Source organism: Acipenser ruthenus, chromosome 13 (assembly GCF_902713425.1).
Source record: "Acipenser ruthenus chromosome 13, fAciRut3.2 maternal haplotype, whole genome shotgun sequence".
Lineage (NCBI taxonomy): Eukaryota > Metazoa > Chordata > Actinopteri > Acipenseriformes > Acipenseridae > Acipenser > Acipenser ruthenus.
The window spans coordinates 31,571,062-31,595,700 of NC_081201.1; the positions used below are offsets into that span (position 1 = coordinate 31,571,062).

A 24,639-nucleotide genomic window follows, 5' to 3' on the forward strand; every position below is an offset into this window, starting at 1 on the left:
TGAAATAAAAGAGAACAAAATAAGAAACTTAAATATATTTATCGACAAAAAAAAACGCTTAACAAAGTTACATATGTTGATAAATTAAAAGTAAAACTCTTTTGGCCAAATAGAAAGAAGGGTTGTAGAAGGAGAGTGAGGTTATAACGTATATTCAACAAAGAAAATGAGGATCAACGCGTTAGCATATTCACCACTAGCATATTGATAGCATAAACTACAAAATATTTGTTGTAAAAAAGTGGTCGTCGTCATATAACGCGTTTAACACAGTGTGCACTTCAATTTTCATTTTGGTAACACTGAAATAAACACTACAATTCGTTTATAACATGTTCCATAAGATTTTTGTTTTATGCTAAACATTAGTTTTTACAGTGTATATATTCAGCGTTATATATTAGACAACAACACTATAAAATAAACTGGGAATACATTAATACATTATTGGTTTGTTTATTTATTTAAAAAATACTGTTGCAATAATTTGTTTGATAACGGAATACAGTTCTGTGTAAGATGAGTTTTCATGCTTCTAAGCTGTTCCGTGGACTTTCTACAAAAAAGAGAACAGTATCATCACTGATATTAACGCAATTGTTATTGTTTAAGAAAAGCAAATGTTTAAGAACTAAGTACAAATCCCGTGGAACAGCTTATATATACATCTGAGTGTGTCCAAGTGAGCAATACCTTATATTAATGGGGTACCCCTTAAACACTTGATTTACAGCGTCGATATTGTGAGAAAGAGGAATTACTAAGCGGTTTAGTGTAGTCAAAATATTAGTATTTTATATCATCTGGTGATTGCACAGTCAGACAGACAGTCAAATTTCACATAGTATAAATAGGTAAAGCGCATTTAAACTAAACCACTGAAAAACAAGACACACTTAACAAGATACACGTATAGCAAGGTAGCATGTACGTTGTGTGTGTGTGTTTGAAATCGGCAAAACCTTTCTAATCGACCACATACACAAATACTTGCGCATGGGTTTTGGAACAAAAATTCTGTATAACTTATTTATATACATATCTTGTTTATTAAAGGTGAAACAGGAACGTTGGCTCTAACTTCCTGGTATCAGCTTCCAAATATCACAGGGTGTTTATTTGCATTTATTTTTCTCCCTCCAGAGATTAATAGAAACCTTTCTTAGCACCACAAGCAATGGTTTTCAAATATTTCTAGTTGTTTTCCATTTTCTCGGTGATGTTGTATGTCAACCCTGTAAAACTATAGGCTACTCAGTGAACCACGAGGCAACGTACTTCATTAGGGAACTATTATTATTATTATTATTATTATTATTATTATTATTATTATTATTATTATTATTATTATTATTATTAATAATAATAATAATAATAATAATAATAATAATAGTTTTCTCCCTGAAATAACTCCCTACATATTGCATTAATTCCTGTAAGCATATACGTGTTAGTATTTTTGAAAGGGTTTTAGTCTGTTTCACATAGACTTCAAGGTCCATATTCACAATTCATCAGTTCAGTAACCATCAGGGTTTTACAGAAGAGAGCATATACAGCACAGTGGTAAATACTTAGAGAATATTGCCCTAAATACATTATGCCAAAGAAAGGGTTTTAGAGACACCATTAAAAATGGCGTTTGAAGAAATTAAAATATGTGCAATATTCAATATCTGATAAGCCTCAATAGTTATCGTAATGCTTTTTTTTTTTTTTTTTAAGAATATGTTACAGTATTAGTTAATGGGCATGTTATATGTGTCCTTTCTTAAGGTTTGCAATATTGTGTTGTCTATGTAAACCTTTTTAGATATTTATAACTTCCACCGATGCGTAATTTGCAAGAGTACTCCCCAAGAGATGAAATGAGAACCACCTTACCTTTAAGAACTAGTTATCAGACTCTCTTGGCCCTCTTAAAGGGGCGGTGCTGGGAAATATCTGCTCTTGGCACCAGTTCCTGAGAAGGCTGTCCAGGGGCGTGAATTCCCTCCACCAGCTCCAAAACATTGGGGAAAAAAGGGAGAGAGAGACAGAGGAAGAGAGAAACAGATATCTGCACTCACTGAGGACAATTCGTCCCAAGGAAGATCCTCTTAAAAAGTATTTTTTAAACTGCAGCCGGATTTTCAGTCGAGGTGCTCCTCCAGTTGTTTAAATGATGACGATGCCCCACTATTGCCTCTCCCCCATCCTTGGCTCTTCGCTCTGGTTGGCATCCGTTGCTTTGATGGTGCAGCTCGCAGAATCTTCAGCAGGTAACTACAGGAGACCGGTCCCGGGGGGGAAAGCCCATGGGTTCACGGAAAGGACGCTTATTCTCCTTGATGTGAACACTAGGAGTCCCATTAAGACTCTGAATGCAAACTTCCTTTCCTTGCAATTGGACCCTTCTGTCATTCACGACGGCTGGCTCGACTTCTTAAGGTAAGCAATCTAAAGAGATCGGCCTCCCAAGAGGGGTCTTATATCCAAATGGCTTTTTTTTCTACCAGACAGATAAGGTTTCATCATTATGGCAAAAGCAATGTGCTCTTAGTTAAAATACATGGCAACACGTAACATTGCAACAGGCTGTATGTCAGCTGGATGAGAAAGATGTCATATTTCATTATATAATGCAGATAAGAAGACACATCGCAAAACAGGGGAAGAGGACAACAGACTCAAAGACATTACACAACCTAGGGGTATCATTATAACAGGCCCCAAAAATATCACATTGCATTTTTTACGAGACGTAAAACCGAGGTCCTGTTGGAAGTGACTCTGCAGCAGCATTTGTGATTCATAGTTCGCCCCCAAATCTCTGTATTTCGCTTTGGATAAAAGCGTATGCTAAATGACTAAATAATAATAATAATAATAATATTATTATTATTATTATTATTATTATTATTATTATTATTATTATTATTATTATTATTATTATATTTGTGGACGCCTTTGTGGTATCTTAGTTCTCAATGCAAGGCTACTTTGTTTTATAATACTGTGGAAGCTGCCATTGATCAGACATTCTTAGAACTTACAAACCAGTAATATGTATCAATTAGGTTTAAATATAAAATTGCAAAGTCCGAAAACCTGTTATTAATTTCCCAGTTTGCCAAGCGAATAACTTGCTAGCACTGTTGCTGAAAAAATAGGCTATTTTAGAATCCCCAGACCGTCCATAAACACCTTGGGCTATACTTGACATAATTTAAACTTGCTGAGCTGTAGATAAAATTAAAAAAATGTAACGGTCTACAATCGTCTAGTTGTCTTTGTGGAAGTGTTGTAGCCTACATACGCTTGTTTTGTTGAGAGCGACACATCTCGTGTACCTCTCAATGAAAAGCCTCCCCAAGTGATGTTAAAACAAAACCTCCACAAATCATGACCTGGAAGTGAATATCTGCAGTTGTCAGTTCTCATTTCAGTGCTTGGTTTCCTCGGGATGTCTAGCCTCCACAGCCGTGCAGTGAATACATGGGGAAGGCCCCAAGACTTCAAAGGTTTACACTGCAGTAATTCTAAACGTCATTTTGCTGATTAAACTGTTCAAATGCACGTAATTCGAGGGCCAGGTTAAGGAATGGGTCTCAAATGGAACTCTATCTGATAAAACAATAAAGAAATAAATAAATTAACAGCAACAGGAAAGATTTGGATGCAGGAACAGATTTTTCTTATGCTTTTCTCGGAATGTCATTTTTAACGGTGAGTAAAAATGTTTTTTTTGTATCTATTCAATTATAATGAAACTATAACAAAACTAAACATTTTAAAATAATAATATAAAAAAAAACAATACGACAAGCTTAACACATTTTTGGTCAGGATGTTTTTTTTTGGTTTTTTTTTTAAGTTTTGTAAATTAAAGACAGAATTGTATTTTGTCCATATAATTAAATGCAACTTTCCAAAAGTGATTTCCGTTTAGGGAAACCAGTTGTAGTTTTACTTGGACGTTTTTCTCCAAACGCAAACACTGCTCAGTCTTTGTAGGGCTGTTTTTATTTATCTTTGTTTACTGAATCAGAGGTTTGATTTCCTAGTTCATTTTTAACAGGAAGAAAACTGACGGACTAGTTTAGGCTCTTGTTTTTTTTTTTTTTCAGGACTTTGTGTTTGTTAAATTCAAGTTAATAAACTGCATACACTTTGTATGAGCATTTCTGATTGGAACATAACTGAACAACATTAAGCCAACTTCTCTGCGTGTATCTTCAAAGATGAACAACTACTAACACCACTACCGCTGTAGCCACACGTTTTGCATCACCCCATAAAATTAACTGATTTTGTCGAATGAATCCTGCTGATTAATGTTACAAAATATATTGAATTGCATACCGCTTTATATATATATATATATATATATATATATATATATATATATATATATATATATATATATATATATATATATATATATATATATTTAATGATGTCTCAATTCTAAAATTCTATGTGATGCAAAACTTTTGGCCATAGCAGGCTTATTCCTAAACATTACCATATATGTTAATAAAGGGTAATAATAATAATAATAATAATAATAATAATAATAATAACAATAATAATAATAATAATAATAATAATAATAATATAGCATAATTGATAACATTCCATGAGCATAAAACAAACCAAAAAAAAACCCACATATTTTTCGCCGTTTCCCGAGCTATTCATTTATTACCATTATTTATTTCATTTTAAAACAGATTGAAATGTAACAGTAAAAAATGCATATCCGATAAGACTGCGGCTAACAATTTAAAACAAATAAACAGGAAGCATAAATGATCTACGTTGTTACTCCTACTACTACTCCTAATACTACTACTACTACTAATAATAATAATAATAATAATAATAATAATAATAATAATAATAATAATAATAATAATAATAGCAGCAAAACATCTTGTGGAAATAAAAAAAAAAACATTAACAGGCCTAGTAGTTATAGTTACATATTTAAAAGATTGCTCTAAAGGGTTTCAACAAATGCACTTTCATCTAAAATGAACATTATAAATCCAAAACCACGCCTTAACACAGTGCTAATCAATTATGCGTCTTGGTTGTTGTATGCCAAGGCCATGTATGTCACTGTCTTTGACAAATATCAACTTACTTGGCATTAGTTTGTTTTCCTGCTTGCGTGATTTAAGATGCATATTGTTCTTTTTGTAAGTAAATCAGGGAACCTAAAGAAAACAGCGCGTGACTGTAAATGTCATGGTAACTCGTTCGTACGTCTGAGAGCGCCCTTTTTTTTTTCTCCCCAGGTATTCAGATTTTACAGATTCAGTTGGACAATTACCACGGGAATATTTTTTTTGGAATACATATACATGTGCGGCAATTATTTTACATTTATACTAACGAAGGCTTTTTTTTTTTTTTTACCAGGCGTATTCCATGTACAGTGAAACATGCACTATGTTTTAAAGCGGGTGTTCCCCAACGTTTTTACCAGGGCCCCACCTGTTCAGCTGCATTAGGCACTGCCGCCTACTATTAACACTCTAAGAAAAATGACAGATGAAAAACATTTTAAACTTGTAACACTGTAAAAAAATACTTTTGTTGCTTTATATATATATATATATATATATATATATATATATATATATATATATATATATATATATATATATATATATATATATATATATATATATCGTTTCTCTGTCGTTTCTCCGTCGTTTCTCCCGCGGCCCACTCGGCACTCCACAGCCCACGGTTTGGAAGCCCCTGCTTTAAACACTTGTTGAGTATCCATATTACATTGGATACATGTAACCAGAGCCTCGATCATACAAACCATTTACGGTAAGAACCATTGGAAATAGGAAACTGAGCATTTTGAACCCTTCCCTACCAGTTGAATCTAAGTTCGACACTGCTGTGTCTCTGAGACACTCCCCATACCCCAAAATAACATTTCTTTCTGTACAAAAAAAAACGAACAAAAAAAAACCCATATTCCCATATTGGCTTAACTAATGTATAATTAACTGTGAATAGCTTATTGTTACACTTTTCTACTGGAAGAATGAAAATATTTTTTCTGCCTTTTTCCAATTGTGTTGTTTTTAGAATTGAAACAAAGTCCATATCTTTCAACCTCGGGCCATTTTTAAATCCTTCCTGGATCTTTTGACCCTCGGAGTGACTGACCAAACTCGATCAGAGTCAGTGGGGTAACCAAACTCAGGCAGCAGCCCCTGTTTAAATAGAGCCTGGCTTTCTCATTCCTGGGGATGATTCCCCTTGGAGCTAACACAATTCTAGCAATGCACGCCTGTGTAAACTCCAGATAGACTCGATCTGCCCTGTGTTTAAGTGAACTCTGGCAGCTGGACTGCATTAGTAATATGTTGCACTCTGTCTGTCTCTCTGTGCAGTTCCAAGCGATTGGTGACGCTGGCGAGGGGTCTTGCCCCAGCCTATCTGAGGTTTGGGGGGAAAAGGACAGACTTTCTTTACTTCCACAACCTAAAGAATCTGGCCAAGCATAGAGGAGGCCCGGGGCCAGATTACTACCTGAAGAACTATGAGGATGGTAAGAGCACGCTTTGGGAATAACAAAAAAATCACATTATACTTTCCCTTTAAGGAAATCATAGACAATAAATAGCTCACTAGATTGAAATGTAAACAATACTATGTCAGCCACAATGCCTTCTGTCCCTCACTTCTGACTAGGTGGCCACACTGCCCTGTATAGATAAGTAATTGACAGACTGCTTTATGACTAAGCTGGAAGGCTGTCCGTGTTCAGTCTCTCTCCCAGCAGAGCTGAAACCTTATTCTGATAATTATGGGGTGTAGACCAGTCTATTGACTGGAAGAAACTCCAGGCATCTGGTTACAGTTCACATTGAGTTTATTGGGCTATCACCCCCTTAAATTAGTTGTGTGTTATTGTATTTCAGTGGGGCTGTTTGCTGATGATCATTTTCTTTTTCGAATTGCATCCCTTTTTTCTGGCTGTACAGAATCCAGACGGTTGTCCTCTCAATGCCTTTAGTTCAGCACAGTGAAGGAGGAGTGCAAGGTACACAGATGGTTGTCCTCTCAATGCCTTTAGTTCAGCACAGTGAAGGAGGAGTGCAAGGTACACAGATGGTTGTCCTCTCAATGCCTTTAGTTCAGCACAGTGAAGGAGGAGTGCAAGGTGCACAGACGGTTGTCCTCTCAATGCCTTTAGTTCAGCACAGTGAAGGAGGAGTGCAAGGTGCACAGATGGTTGTCCTCTCAATGCCTTTAGTTCAGCACAGTGAAGGAGGAGTGCAAGGTACACAGATGGTTGTCCTCTCAATGCCTTTAGTTCAGCACAGTGAAGGAGGAGTGCAAGGTGCACAGACGGTTGTCCTCTCAATGCCTTTAGTTCAGCACAGTGAAGGAGTGCAAGGTACACAGACGGTTGTCCTCTCAATGCCTTTCAGCACAGTGAAGGAGGAGTGCAATGTGCACAGATGGTTGTGAGAACTTGAGCGCACCACACTATTATTGAGCAGTAGAAGAAGGAATCCCGTTTATTAACCACAGCTCTGTCGCTTTGTCTCGTTTAGGTGAGATTCTTGTATCTCTTGTATACCCCCTAAACAAGTTTATTTATTATGTGAACAAAGGGGCACACATTTATTATGTGAACAAAGGGGCACACATATCAAGGATTTTGCAGTTTGATTTATTTTATGCAAAAAGTATTCAACATATTGATTTGTGCATGTTTGGGTTTTCAAATAAAAGCCCATATTCACAAAGCATTTACCATCATGCATCATTCTTTGTAAACTGCTAATGTTACATAACTATCAATACACAGCTTATTATTATTATTATTATTATTATTATTATTATTATTATTATTATTATTATTATTATTATTATTATTATTATTAATAATAATAATAATAATAATAATAATAATAATAATAATAATAATTTAATCTAAGCTTCTTTCTTTCAATAGAAACCCTGGCCACAAGCTAGATTAAGGAAAGGAAAATGTAACTTAAACATGCAAGTTTCTGTCTCCTGTCCCATTGCTGGGGCAGGGAAGCTGTAATGCAGTCCTTTGAATAGACAGGGTTGTTTGTGCAGTTTGTGGTTTTACGATGATAGAAGAAACACGACATGACATTGTCATTACATTGTATGAACTTCATTGTCAATCATTTGTGCAATACTAATAAAGCAATGCATGTCTTTATCATGGATTTCTTTCACATTACAGATAACATGTTTAGAATTCCCTAGAGACTGCTGTCAGGTGCATGTGTTATGGTAAAAGTCAGAATATTTGCAAATCTTAAGATTTACTGGTAAATGTTGACATTTACCAAGCAAAACAATAAATGTCCAAAAAAAACACGATAATGCTTCATTTCGGATATTTACCAGTAAATCTCAAGAATAACCAAGTGCCTTTGGCTAATGACTGAATGTCTTGCTCTTGCGCATTGTAAGGCTATGTATCTCCAAGTGCCACAAGAGTCTACCATGCTGCAATAAGTAGTAAATACTGTATATCTATTCAGTGTCTGTATTTGTCATAACCAAAGTGTGATTTTCTGTTGAAAAAACAAAGATCCTAAATTATTTAATTTGCATTTAACAGAATGTTATTTTTCATCAAAATACGATGTATTTGGAGTACAATATCCTTCAACACCATTGTGAATTGTTTTATAAGCAAATTTTCCAGAATGTTGATTGTTCTACATAAGTGGATCACAATATAGTACCATGTTGAACTGCTCAGTTGTGCATTACTCTAAGCTCATTAATGATTATTTTGTTAATGGAAAATGTGTATGCAGAAATAAATATATTCTTCGACATTAATGATTATTTTGAAATACATTAATGAAATACATTCTTCGATGATATACCTGCATTTACCAATACACTTCGGTAAATCGTAAGACTAACCGGTAAATGTCCAAAAAGCAATTTATTTCTTCATAATTTCGGACATTTACCACCTTATTTGGTACATTTACAGGTAAAACTTAAGATTGACCAGATTTGGACTTTTACCATAAAACAGGCACTAACTTGAGCTGGAAGAACTAAAAACATTTTCTTGAAGAACTAACAATACAGTATGTCATGAAAACATTTGCAATTTTCAAACATAACACATTTCTAAGGCTGCTACCTCCCTCTGCAGCTCTGGTTAGAGTTCACACTGCTTTTAGTTTAGCTATGTTTTCAAAACTGCCCTGCCCCTCATGTGCATGCCTCTGTCTGCCCATAGATATTGTGCGAAGTGACATTGCCCTGGACAAGCAGAAGGGCTGCAAGCTGGCCAGTCACCCAGACATCATGCTGGAGCTGCAGAGGGAAAAGGCTGCACAGATGCAGCTGGTCCTGCTCAAAGAGCAATTCTCCAACATGTACAGCAACATCACAATAACAGGTAGGAGACTTTACATACCGGTGATTACTACAGCATATACAAGACATGTTTAGCTTTAAGAACTACAGTAGTCCAATATATAAGGATTCAAAATCTGTCTTTGTTTTTAAAATATTTATATATTAGGAAAATACTGGACCCTTGAGCCGTATGTTTTTTTTGTTTGTTTGTTTTTTGTAAGAAATTAAACCAAGGTGTATAGGTTGTTTAATCATTTGGGATGGTGTGCTGCTTGAATCGAAGGCTTCCCTCCTTGTGCTCTTCCTGGTTTAGCTCTTGCCCCACAGCTTTCTGGTTTAGCTCTTGTCCCTAGCTCAGACCCATCACTCTCGGTGCCCCAGGTTTGTGCCTGCATGTAACATTAGCCGTTTTCCGTGCATGCACCTAGACTAAACTGTATGTTCACATTAGGATCACTGTCACAACACTCACTGGCTTGGGACAGGCAGGAGCGCAGAGGGAAGAAAAGCCTGTATAATTACACAACAGGGTCAGACTGACAGTAGGCAATCGTGTAATCAGAATGACTTTTTTGGTTTAGAATGGAACAAACGCATGTTTGACACGTAGGTCCTTGCCAACACGGTGTGCATATGAGAACAGGGGTTTCATATGGAGGGCATTTTGTAGGAGCTTTACAAACCCATGCAGTTGAACTTGTACAGGGAGATTTGTCTAAATATTTGTAAACTGGATAAAGGTCCCTATTCATGAGGTTCTTTTTTTTGTTTTTGGTATAAGATCATGCACAGCAATTTCAAAGAGATGTTATCTACATAGTGCACTTCTGACTCAAAAGTAAAAGTGGCATGCAATTCCAGCTTCTTTGTTTGTTTGGTTCAACTCTTGTTTGCTTAACTTTGGATCAGTGCTACCCAAACTTTCATATAACATGCAGGGACGGATTTGGACTGATCTTCCCTTCAGTCTGGATGTTACTCCAAGGAAGGTTGGGAGGTTAAGTGTACAAAATGAGGAAGCAAGAAAGTTAAACAAAATAAAATCCTGATCTGTATTTTTTTTTTTTTAAGATGGGGGTCCCCAATTGCACTGTGGTTTCCAAAACCCAGACAGTTGTTTCTAATTAAGATCTGAAAATAAATTAGGTTTACCACTCAAGTCTTGCAATAACACAATTAAGTCTTGGCCCTACAAAATAAAATTAGGGTAATTTGCTTGGCAAGGATTGGTTACATAATTATTTCTCTCCCAATTGACTAACCATAGGCTTACAAGACCAATCTTTTTAGTTAGAGCAGGACCAGGTAATCCCCCGGATTCTTGGATATCTCTAAACTTTGCCCCCACAAATCAAAGTTACCAACAGGGAACCCTAAATAGCACATGCATGGGGATAATAGAATAGGTAGATCTGGGATATTTTTGCTGGTTGACGAATTCCCTTAAACAGGATGTTAGACTTCCTACCTTTGGACAGGCTATTGTAGCAGAGAGGAAGTACTGTAGGTGTGTAATTAAGCAATAATGGTCTAGAGCCTAGCCTTTGCAGGTTGTAATAAGTTGACCCAAGCTGACATTTGTTTCCTTTGTTCCGGAGAGGCCTTTTATTCTTGGTAATAGTTTCCTAACCATTATAGTTACTACAGATTTGGCTGTTTTTAAAACCGTGCTTGTTTTGGAGTTCATGGCACGATTTTTGCAATCATTTTGCGCTGAAAATGTAGACTCTGCAAGTCAAAAGACAATCGGAATCCGTTGGAACATCAACTCAGCAGGGGTCATCATTGCACCTGTAAGCAATATAATTATCTGAGAACGATGCAATACAATCTAATGATATATAGAAATTCAATCATGTCAATTAAATATGCCATCTGTTGTCGGTAGACAATTTGCACATCATACCATCAAGGCCAGCTTGCAGATTGCTCTGAACAGTCAGATAAAAATTAGAAACGGGCAATAAAATATGTAACTCAATTAACTCAAGCAGTCTGTCTGTTGGAATACATACTGTAATTCCTGCTTTGAAGCATATTTGTTTATACATATTGTGTGTGTGCACATGTTGGTGTGTGTGTGTGTGTGTGTGTGTGTGTGTATAATCGGGTGGATGAGGAACACAAAGGTACCAGGAAGAGTTTGACATCTATTACACAGGATTACATACAGCTCTATAATGTGGGGATGACATTTTTGGTTTTGGTGGAAACTGTAGTGGATTTGTCACAGATCTCCAATTGCTGCTCGATAGTCAGTTCTGTTTTAAAATGATTTTACTATGTCGCTTGGTGTCGGAAAGGGTCCCCAAAATATTCTGGGAATTTATCATACTTGTTGCATTGTCAGAAAATAAGGGAAGGAAAAAAAAAACATTACAAAAAAGCCCCAGAAGTTCCAGATCAGCTTTTTAAATGAAAGTTTGCTGTTTTTGAGCAGGTGTCATTGTTTTACATTCGTCCTTCACCATTATTATTATTATTATTATTATTATTATTATTATTATTATTATTATTATTATTTATTTCTTAGCACTCCCTTATCCAGGGCGACTTAGAGCCGTAAACAAAAATACATTGCAAGAATCACAGTACAAGTATTAATACAATTAAGAGCAAGATAAAATACAATGACTTCGGTTCTAGCAAGTACAAAGTATATGACAAAATACGATTCAATAACGGAGCAGATAACAGTGTCAGTGATAGTTACATCAGGATATAATTAAATACCAAAATACTACAGATTAAATAACACTTGTGACAGATTACAGTACTCTAAAGTACAGGATTAAATGCAGTAAAATGGGGAGCAGATAAGAGCAAGTAAAGAGTGATAAAGTGTCCAGAGGGAAAAGAGGAGTTCTACAGGTGCTGTCTGAAGAGGTGAGTCTTGAGGAGGCGCCGGAAGGTGGTCAGGGACTGGGCAGTCCTGGCATCTGTAGGAAGGTCATTCCACCACTGCGGGGTGAGGGTGGAGAAGGAGCGGGCTCTGGAGGCAGGGGAGCGTAGAGGAGGTACAGCCAGTCTTCTAGTGCAGGAGGAGCGGAGAGGTTGAGTGGGGGTGTAGGGAGAGATGAGGGTCTGGAGGTAGCTGGGTGTAGTCTGGTCAAGGCATCAAGGCGAGTACAAGAGTCTTGAACTGGATGCGAGCGGTGATCGGGAGCCAGTGGAGTCAGCAGAGCAGTGGAGTTGCGTGGGAGAAGCGAGGCAGACAGAACACCAGGCGAGCAGCGGAGTTCTGGATGATCAAGATGAACACGATGTGGAGTTCAAAGCCTCTGGCTGGGTGTTGGGAGCAGTGAACCTGAATGGTTTATGTGTTAAAATAATTTCACCATGGTGTAGCTCTTGAGACTGCGTTACCCTTTCTTTCAGGAGCGTCCGCAGAGCAGCACAGCAATGTAGGTAGCAGTTAAAGGAGTGCAGCAAAAGGCAAGCACAATTTGATACGAGAAGAAGATCCGGAACACCAGTTGTGAACACAACCTGTTAAATAATGCACAGTACACGTAAGCCAGAACATATTGTGTCATAGGAAGCCAGTGAAGTTGGGAAAGAACAGGAGAGATATGCTGGCGAGGTTTAGTAAGCAGAGTTTTTGACTGCAAATTAGTCAAAGAAGATGGGGGTGGGGCAGTACACATACGATTTTAAACTTAGTTCTGATATGTTACCCATGCCAGAAGGCATAGTGCTCACTGAATAGATTTTGTTTCAGTGCCATAGTTCTAACACCACAGCATGGGTGAACGGATGGGGGAATGCTATAAAATCCAGCCTTGTTTGCTCAGAACTTAGTGACCACTAATCACCTCATTATAATTGTTTGTAAGAGCTGTACAAAGCCAAAATGGTTCATAAAATGGGTCCATCCTGTTTGTCTGGGGCTCCTGTGCTTCGGTTCATGTTGTTCAGACCCCCAGTTCTGAGTTCCGGACCCTTTGAGTTTCCTAGTTCTCTGTGCTTCTCAAGGAGACGTCTTTCTCAGCAGGAGACGGGTGTAATGGGAGCAGAGCTTTTCTGTTTAAAGCATTTTTAGCACCTTCCCCTCTTAATAGGTCTCTGCACCTCCTTGTTATATTTTGTGTTTGTTTTTACAACTGCAATGCTTCAGAATATAATTATTTGCACCTGCAGGTCTGTGCTAATAAAGATGTTTAATGCAGTATTATTCTTTTTCATTTTGTTGCCAAACTTCAATTTTAACATCTGAAACTTTTTATACAATTATTTAACAAACCTACAGGAGGTTTGTCTTTGCTGGTGACTGAAAGGTCTTGAGTTATTGGCAGTGTATATTATCTGTTGCATTTTTTATTAAAAGCTCTTTAATAGAAATACTTATAAAGATTATCATACAGATCCATAACAAATTCACAAAAAAAAAAATCATAATTCAATTACAATCACCTTTACAGTTGATGATGTGTAATGTGCTCACCCAACTTGATTTAACAGCAAGGCAGCAACCCTGCAGCCCTGAAGGCTTCCAGAAAGACAACGGGTCCCATTCACAAAGCTTTAGTTCCACAGCAAAGTTTGCACTGCCTTCTAAACAAAATAAAACCATTTATGACGTTGTGTGGAGTCCTGGCATAACCATTCAGCATGTATTAGGCTACTACTTTGAGGCACACACAAAAGTTTCTGTGAAATAAATGTAAGAAAAAAATTGCAATAATTAAAGATACCATGATATCGTACCATATGTGCACTACTTGTAATACCAAAATATATTTTCATTCATAATAATCTACTACGTCTAAATTGCTCAATTATGATTTACAAATAATAACTGGCAACAATTATAAGTGTAATGTGTGTGCATCGTCAGGCATATACACAGGGGCCGACTTTTCAAATTCCAGGTGGGTGCCGAGTCACTTCGACCCCGCCCGCCCCGAAAATAAATAAATATATAAATAACGCCACTGTTATTTGATTAGTGATTATTAAATATGGACAGTATTATATCACGAGAAAATCGGTTTCTTTGAAGGCCAGCCGATCTGACATAGCTGTATGATTTTTTTTAAAAAAAAAAGTATTTTGTATGTTTTTATACAGTAGGTCTACCTACGCGCCTTTTATAAGGCTACATACAGTACACAGTACACATAAATGCGTTATGTTATTAATTCTACTCACCCAGTTAACACCATGATATGCCCGGGGTTGAGTGTCTACGCGGCTAGTATGTTGTTTTCGTTCTGACATTTTTTTTTTTTATGAATTAATTCTAAATCTGATACTAAAATGTTAATTGTAGCAACATTCAGCTGCATAAAAACGTGCAGAAAGAAATAAACTGAAACAAAAGTTCTGTTAGTCCCGCCTCAGCTAACTTATGATTGGACTGCCGTAGAGAAAATGCAGATCTTCGATTGGTTGATCATATCGCAGGTCTGGCTTTAGGAAAACTTAGAGTCAGTGGCAGTGCCTTTCACAACAAGCGTGCCTGATGGCACGTCCCAAAACATAGAGTAGTGCTGTTTTTTTTTTTTTAAAAAACAAAACCGAGATTATTAATTTAATAACATGTAAGCGTAAAACCAAAACGGCCGTAACTCGGTGGGTGCTGAGCACCAGCTATTTTTTTTTCAGCGGGTGCTTGAGCACCCACAGAGTCGGTGCCTGTGCATATATATATATATATATATATATATATATATATATATATATATATATATATATATATATATATATATATATATATGTATGTTTCATTGAAACTTTGGCTGGGTTTTCTCCTGACATAATGGCATGGGATTGGTTGGCTGTTTCTGTGTGAAAGACAAAGAAAAACAAACAGCAAAGAAATCCCACATGTCTTACTCTTTAATGAGCCTAGCAGGATCAGCCCATTTTAAACACGTGATCCTGGCTCAACGAGTCCTGAGCACATCTTGAAGTCCTATCTCTGTTCTAAAGCCATTTCATTCACACTCTGGGACATCAATAACAGCCACTCAACTGTCTATTTCATCTCTTCAAAGAAAATACAGTGGCATTACAGTAGCAACCCAATGGTTTTTGACGAAGTGCAATGATAGAGCTAACACAAGGGCAGCTACTACTACAAACTGATCCACACTGCTAATTCAAACATAGTTTTGTTCCTCTTCAGATTAATACTCCAAAGCACACAACTTGTAATGGTTTCAGAGAGTTGCCATACATGTGCTGTCCTGAACAAATATGTTGATGATTCCAATGTTCAAAGACATTTTCTGACATCTAAGGGTCAGAAGTCACTTGACAGGAAATTATTTGTGTCAGTAATCTTGGGACCACCTAATGCAGACATACACAGTCCTTCACACACATACTAACCATATAAACACAAATATGTTGTCCGAGATGCAAATGGGTGAACACAGAGAAACACACCTGTATCAATAATCACATTATATGGACTTAGACGTTTGTAGTACAGGAATAAAGTACGTTTGTGCAAACAGCAGAGTGTTATATTAAATGTTATAGCATCTGCACACAAATACTGCACCCTAACTTATGGGCACAGACAGACAGCAAAACAAAATATGTGCAGAGATACAGGAGCACACATAACTACACGTCCAATAAGCAGCAACACACGCACACCTACTCAGACAGTCCTACACACGTGACACTCTGAGACACACAGCAAATAAACACAGTGCATATACAGTACGCTCTGTTGCTTCCTGTGCAGAGATACATGAGAGGCTCTATTTGGAAAGGCTAAGATGCTTTTCCTGGTGTATTTTGTTGCTGTAATCTGATCAAATTCTTCAGCTGTTTTGCTGCACATACCATCAGACAGACTATGGAGGCTAAGCCAGGTCACCTTCTCCTACATTATCATCTACATTTCAATACTGAGCTGCCACAGTGAACCCTATTCATATCAAGTGTCAGTATTAACACTGACATACATTAAGGATGCTTATAAATTATCATAACTGGAGTTGTGCCGGATGGTTTGCAATACATTCCCAGTCCTGATTAGATTAAAAAAAAAAAAAAAAAAAGTTATAGTTTTTTTTTTTTATTACTGGTGGAAAGGTTCCAAATCAAATAATTGTCATCTTCTTCTGATTGCATGGGTAATATTAATAGTAATATTAATATATATTTTTCATGTGTACTTTTGAACCTGCCAGCATTTAAATCAGTGTTTCAGATGCAGAACAAACCTGCCAAAGAAAGTCTGCCAAAACCCAATTTTGGTAAACTGCGCTGGAAGAAAAATTGGAAAGTATCTAATTGAGGGATATTTGATAATGGATTGCATGATTAGAAGTCAAATAGGAATGGCATTGTTTCTTATCTTGTGTTTTTTCTTTTGAAATTATTATTATTATTATTATTATTATTATTATTATTAATATTTTAGTAATATTTTGTCGTGTATCCTAATTTAATAACTCAAGAAAATCGGTTTGTGAAATCTAATATATATAGTAAAAGGATATACCGACTTGTTTACATATTGTAAATATAGAGATAGATTATGAGTTATCCCATGTTTGATCTCAAGACAGGAGATTTTCCTAATTGAAGCCAGCCGTATTCCACAAGGTCACGGGTAAAAACAGTTTAGAAATATCTTAAGCATTTTCAATTTTCAACCCCAGTAAATTGAACGTACACCTTGCTTCAGGCATGGTTTAAAATTTTTTTTTTTTTTTTTTTTTACAGAAAACAGAGATTGATACCCATGAATGCACATTATACTTAAAAAAAAAAAACAACTGCCAGTATATTTACTTCATGAACTGGTGCAACACATGCAACAAGCGATGATTGTGAAAACTATGAACCGGCCTATGGAATTAGCACACTTTATGTGTATCACAGTGGCGTATTCACAAAGCTTTTACTCCTGAGTTAGTAATAGCTGTACATTCTATACTGTACAGACACCTCAGGTGTGCCTTCAACAGTCTGTATATTACATTATAAACATTCAGACCGGAATTGACTAGACTGCACTGTTCTGAAATCATATAACACCAAAGGAATGTTGCAATGTAATCCATTTTTTTTACAAACTGTTTAATCATATAATCTGTTATATATATATATATATATATATATATATATATATATATATATATATATATATATATATGATTGGTTGTTTTGAGGTCACTTGTATTGGAATCTGTTTTATGCCACACGTGATGAGGAATGTGTGAACGACTTCCTGACTGAAGTTATAAATAGTTGTTTCTTATGATTGGCATAAACCTGCTAGAACTTAATTTCCCAGGCAATCAATTACTGTAAATGTGAGTCGACTAAATGCTTTAAGCACTGTAACAGGCTTTTTGAACTATCAAGCTCCTACTATAACAGAATGGTAACTTAATATATAATTTTGAGGAATAATTATGAAATATTTATTCATAATGGCAAGCCATCAACTCAAATGTCTCATGACGTTCAAATTAATACCCCCCCCATAAATGATTATTTTCATCATTTGTTATTACTTATGACCACATTTTGATTTACATTAGAGTCCACAATCAATGGAACCTCAGAAAACCACACAAGTAATATTTTAATATATGTTTATTGACTTTACTCTGTTTCCCATCTATCTTCAGTAATCTAATCATACTTTAACACAGTGAACAATGTTAGGTGGTTGGCCAAGGCCCCAATCATCTTGCATCTTGAGTTCACCCAGCCCTGCAGCACCAACAGCTCCCTACATTTACTATTTATACAACTAATACGTTGTCCAGGTCCCAAGGCAAAACATGCCTCCTTCATTACAAGCAGACAAGTCTTATTTTCCTAATTGACTCTCAGGCTGTCATGTGTTATTTATGAGCACGTTCTGGGAATGTGATTTTTTTTTTCATGAATTGTAACAATTATGTTTATTAATAATAATAACCTTAGGGAGCCCCAGAGCGAGTGCCCTGAAAGGAGCTGAGGCAAATAACCCAATGAGATGCATTGATGTGGAGATTTCACCTGGCAGGTTGAGTGTTCCCAGCCATCCACTGGGTAAATCTCACCCCAGCTACCCAGTCCCCCATCCGGTTATCTCAGCGAAGCCCGGCACAGTTCCCCCAGTCCTTTGAACTTGACAGAGCTGCTTGTACTTCGTAATTTAATACTAAGAGCCTCTATTAGGCAAATTGGGCTATTTACGTAACTTATTGGTTTAATAATTTTTCACAATAGCTGCCTATACACAGAGGGATATTCTGCAGATTCCAGGGTTTGTTATACAATTTTTATTGCGTTTATCCAAAGTTCCAGATATATTAGTTCCATTAAACTGTGTAAAGAAAACCCTGTATATTGAAATATCTCTCATTAAAATTATCATGTGTCCAGTATTTAATTAAATAATTAAATATAGTATACTCATGGCTTTGTGAAACTAAAATGAATTAAATGAAGTTTTCCAACTACTGTATTCTAATTCTTCTGGTTTGGATGGCATACATAAACATGTCATAGAGAGGATACATGAGGGTTCTAAGTGGGAATTACACAAATAATCAAAGAGTGAAGATATAAGCTCATAGGGACAAATTATTTATCTATTTACCACAAGTGGTTTATGTAGTAATAAATGAAGTCATTTATTTTTGTTTAAGGATTAACCGTGCTGTGGAGAGCTCTGAATTCAATGCTTGTCGAAGCTACGAACTGGCTATTGAAATATGAAAAATGAAGAGCATCACACTTGCTTATGAGTTACTGCTAGGTAGGTGTTTGTAGCCATAGCTAATGAAATGAATTAGAAAAACTGATAGTATTATACATTTCTATAGGACCAACAAAAATAAGTGATATTAGGTCAATATAAAATCTCCTTTACACTGCTCTAACTCTTCACTACACTACATTATATATATATATATATATATATATATATATATATATATATATATATATATATATATATAGCTGACTCAAGTATATTTTTATCTTAAGGTTCCATATTGGCATGCATATCATATTGGAATGCATATGTAATGGAAGTTAGAAATAATAAGATATTTCAACAGACACTGATGTGTTTTTTCTCCCCCATACTTGGACAACAGTACAGCATGCAAAGACCAATTTATATTACCTTTTTTTTATTCAAGCAAACGTCGGAATGCGTTTTGTTTGGCAAGGAAGAGTATCATTATTCGTTAAAATAGGAAAGGATATTGGGTTACCAACGGTGTCTGATCTATTTCCTGAAAATATGCTACATATCCCCTGAAAAGAGACATACTATATTCGTGCCATTTGCGAAAGGTGCCCTTCTCACATCCATAGTATCTTGGTTTCTGTAGTAAAGGTTTCTCATTACTTACATTCTCCTGAGCTGCTGAGCAATCAGCATTGATCTCCATCCAGCCACTGGAAGATTTGTAGCTCTTCAAAAACTTGTAGAAAAATGCATCTGACTCCAAAGAGTATTATGTTTCTGTTCTCTGTTGTGTTTTTATGCAGCTGCTGCTGCTTCTTTACTGCCAGGGCACTCTTAAAATAAGACGTTGTCTTGTGAAGAATGGGTCTTCTCTGGATAAAAATACATATTAACCATAAATAAGGATACATCCTGCCACTACAGATACAGCTGTAGGACAAGATGTCGTGGCAGCCGTACTTGAAAACAAAATGACTACATTGCGCTTTCACATTGACATTACTTTATAAGAAAACCCATGTGGTAAGGTTCTGCCAAGCATTCTAAAATGCTTAAAATACTGATTTGGGGATATTTGGCAGTTGGCCTACTTTAATATATAAATAATATTCTTTCATATGGCTTATTGGTGGTCCCAGTTTAAGACTGTGTGTCTAAAGTGTTTTTTTCTGTTCTTTGACAGATTATATTATAAACAGAAAAATACTAAATTGCAGTCATCATTGCAAAAGAATTACCATAATCATGCTGGGTATTAAAATAACTGCATTCTTTCTGAAAGAGTCAGAAAGTGACAGCAACAATTGTAGTCTATTGGTATTGATGGCAGTAGTAGTGTTGTATACTGTTGGGGGATTAGGTATATATAGAATACATAAAGTATATAAATCCTTATCCTCTGAAAATAACATCAGATTTACATGCTGAAACAAACAGAAGGCTATCAATTCCTCCTTGATTCAAGTTCCAGCCTGAGGCCTTGCAAATGAGACTTTTCAGGGTTTTTTTAAGCAATAATGATTTATTCATACAACATAACAAAACAATAATAATAGCATTCAAGTAATTAGTCAAAGCAGCTTCTATAGAATTAACTGTAAGATATTCTATCAAAATCACTTATCTTAAAACTGTAAGTTGCATGCAAAACATGCACAAACCCAAATAGTACTGGATGCGATCAGATTAACTAACACACACACACACACACACACACACACACACACACACATATATATATATATGGTTTCATATATGTAATATACGGTACGATATCTGTATCTTACTCACATACATGCATAGATTTTAACTCTGTATCATGGTTCACCTCTCTTCTTAGGTAACTCTAATAAGCATTAACATTATGTAATACTTACATGAAGTTTCTGTTGTATAGTTAGCATCTTCTTAGGTAAAGCATTAAGGACTTTTTAAGGCATCAAAATCGGGTTCCTCTGAGGAGCAATTTGAAGAACATGGTACAGCACTGATGGCTTGGTAGTCATTTTGAAGACAAGGAAAAGTGGTACAACTAAACAACTTGCCAGTCATTTTGAAGACAAATTTTAGTTGGTAAAATTCTTGTTTTATTGGACCAAAGGAGGCTAGAGAGATTTTTTGATTGGCTGGTCATATCAGAGCTGACACCTCCTCTGTATGAATTTTACAATGATTTACTTAAAATCAGTGCTTATGCATTTTTAAGGAAAAAAAATGTAACTTTCTTTTGATATGAAACTCATCAGTGTTCAATGCAGGCAGATCAGAGCTTTAATTTAGTAAATGTTAGATATTCTTAATGGTATCTTATTTATTACTGATTTGTTTGATTCTGGATATCTTTTAATCTCAATGCTTTCTTAATTCCTATGGACTTCTGTATTACTTATTTTGTTTGAAATATTTTAATTTTCTTGATGTATATTTACATTTACTATAGAGTTATATCGGTCCTTCTAGGACCTCTGAGAGGCCAGGAAGTCTGGGTCAATACCTAGTTTGCAAAAATGTCTTCCTTTAAGGGGTTAAGGGTTACTGATCACTCTATGTTGCGAGACCCTGAAGAATTTACCTTGATTAAGGAACTTTTGTTGGAAAACCAGTCTGAGTGTCACTGAATTTGTCCTCTTAAAGTAATTACTTAGATTACTTATCTGTCTGTAATGTTAAAACCAATATGACCTACAATACTAAGCAGGAAGCTGTGTATAATACATTGATAATACATTTGAATACATTAACTGTAAAATCATTTGTCAAGTAATTTAAATAGCTTATTTTTGTATTTCTACATATTACAATGTACTGTTTTAGAGATATAAATGAAAACTACAAGGAGCCCCTTCTAAAAGTTTACCAAGGTATTTTTGCAGTTTTACCATTCTCTTCCCATGGATAGTCTATGCATTTACTATAGTTTACTCTTTTTTGACATATTTATTAATATGCTTTACTATACCTCACAATTCTTTATAATGATTACTTATGCTTTAACATGCTTTTACTATGTTTTATTACACTTTGCTACACTTTTCCTAACTTTTATAAGGGCACTGGCTGAAATTTAATTAACAAGTTTGTTCAAACTGAAGTTTGGAGTTTTGCACAGTCAGAAGCAATTAACAGAGAGAATAATCAGTTCTTAATGAAAGCAAGTGATTTTGTCAGTGGTATGCATTCAGGTTTCAATAGAAAATGGCAAGTGCTAATTCAGTTACCAGTATTGAATTTTCTGTCTGAGGAGCAACCTGAGAATGTGCTCACGATCAGCACAACTATTAAAAATCTTCCACCTGAGTTGCACCATTGTTCAGTTTGTCAGACAGCTTATTTGCATTGGGGTTTGGATCATCCCTAGATAAGCTTTCTCCTAAAACAAAAACATCAGCCCAGATGTTGAATACAGGAGTTATTTAGGGAGCTGGGCCAGCTGCTTAACTGTAAAGTCTCACGTAACCCTTTATTTACATGCACCCTTGCCAGCATAAGAATAATATTGTATTAAATGAATGTATTTTCCATTTGTAAGTGCAACTAGTGAAATTAAAACAAAGATAAAATTCCAGGAGAAGCTGGATTTAATAAAAGAGTTGCAGTCTTTTATTTTTCAGTGGAGCCCTTTCTTATTAAAAACAGAAGCTGTTACTCCATCAGTACAACAGCCTTCCCAGACAGGAAAACCGCTTAAGTTTCTGTACCTGAAAAGAGACAAGTTGATCGGTTTGGTTTTTCTTCTGATTGGGTTGATCTTGCATGTGTTTGTTGAAGCTGCGTAAACCTGGAGAAATTCCCTTTCTCCTTAAGCTTTTCTTTAAAAAGAGTCCTCATTATTTTGAACGTAATTCCAAATTTAGTTGACATTTTTGATGTCAACTAAATTTTCTTTCTTAACTGTACGGTTCCCGTATATTGATTGAGGTTTACCTTTTATGTAGGGGATACAGGAAGTATGAATGAGAGAGAAAATGTGAGTGAGACTTGTAAGCAAGACTAAACAGCTGCGCTATCCTCTTTTGCTTGTGCAGCTCTTCATGCTGTGTAATCTCCCACTAAAGCCTTTTTAACCTACTTAATGGGTATTGACAATTAATACACAAGCCTTACAGAACAGTCAATAATCAGACTCAGTCAATGATCAGACTCAGATCAGCATTTTAATTTAATTCAGTGAATGGGCTAGGTCTCTGAAAATATTTTATTTTGACTGGAAGGCTGGACCTATGCCTACCTGAATGTCAAAGACAGACAGAACAATAGATGCAGGGTTTTAGATTCTCATGCTATAAATTCTTTCCTTTTTTCCCAAGCATTAAAATATCTATCCTTGTGCAAAGAATGGCAAAGATATATCAACTTGCGGTTTTGTCAATACCTCCCCTGAACTAACTACGGTTTTACTCAAGTTTACTCTTTGCTCTTGTGTATTAATTAAGTCTCCAGTTTTTTATATTTAAATGGCTTAAATTAAGTTTCGATCACTGCATGCTGGTACCAGAAAACTTTGTTGTTGAATATCACTATAGAGTTATTATACAATGCAATACAATAATCTGATAATATATGACAATCCCAGCTTTTAAAAATAATAATTTAAGTGTTGATACAGACATGTAGCTGTAAAATATCAATAAATACGTTTCTCTAGTTATGCTACCTGTACCATTAAATTACTGGTTTGGTAATTTGTACTATTCGGGTTTGCCTCTCAGCACCTGTGTTAACCCTTGAGTTAGGAGGATATAGGGAGTGAGGGAAGAAGTGTGAGATGTGCGTTGGCAAACAGGGATATCAGCTTTATCCCCTTAGCTCTGTACACTCCTGAAGCATTTGCTGTCTGTAATAAAGTCTTTAGAACCCACTTACTTTGTGTTGGTAGTCCTCTCAAGCCTTTACAGTAGCATGCCTAGAGACCATATACATGCATTACATCTCTGTGGTAGCAATGTAACGATGTCACAGAATTGAGCTGACACTGGAACATTTTCTTTCAGTAGTTGGGTGTCATTTTTGTATTTGGCAGTGCTGAGTGGTGGAAACTGAGCATAGATGTGTTATTATTCAAAAGAAATCTGAAGAGTGAATGAATAGGAAACTTACATACAAACAGGCTGTAGCAGGGCGATTGCCCTGCACGTGTGTATTTAGTGTGGATATAAGTTGTATGGGGAAATGGGTTTATTGTGTGTTGTTTTGGAGTTGATTTGTTTAATTGAATTATTGTTTTACAGACGGGCGCTCAATTGAGACTTGCTGCCTGCTAGGTTTGGTTGAGGGGAAGGGCAGCAAGTGATTGGCTGTGCTGGACCTCAATCAGTAGGTGGGCGGGTCTTGACTGGGTGTCCGTCAGTTTAAAAGCATCCGCGGGAGATGGTTCGGGGCGACTGTAATGCCATGCCAGAGGGGAGCGGCGTATACTCGGGAGGAGAGGGTCTGCTCTGAAGGAACGACAGCTACGCAACCCTGAGACTGCAAGCGGTGCTTGTAAAGGCAATGCCCAGCCAAGGCCGTATGAAGCAGCACGAGTTGTTGTATGAATACCGGCTCATGAGTAGGTTAGTTAGGGGATTGTGATCCCATGTGAT

The 24,639-nt window shown here is 36.1% G+C and overlaps 1 protein-coding gene across 1 annotated transcript in view; it reads left to right on the forward strand.

Annotated features, from left to right (window-relative positions):
• The first annotated feature begins 1,902 nt into the window (after positions 1-1,902).
• Positions 1,903-24,639, forward strand: part of LOC117417872 (inactive heparanase-2-like) — a 68,130-nt gene continuing 45,393 nt past the window's right edge. Inside the window, exons 1-3 of the mRNA XM_034030256.3 lie at positions 1,903-2,430; positions 6,408-6,565; positions 9,272-9,433. Of these exons, the coding sequence (XP_033886147.2) occupies positions 2,162-2,430; positions 6,408-6,565; positions 9,272-9,433 (589 nt within the window). The 5' untranslated portion in view covers positions 1,903-2,161. The remainder of the gene's footprint in view (positions 2,431-6,407; positions 6,566-9,271; positions 9,434-24,639) is intronic.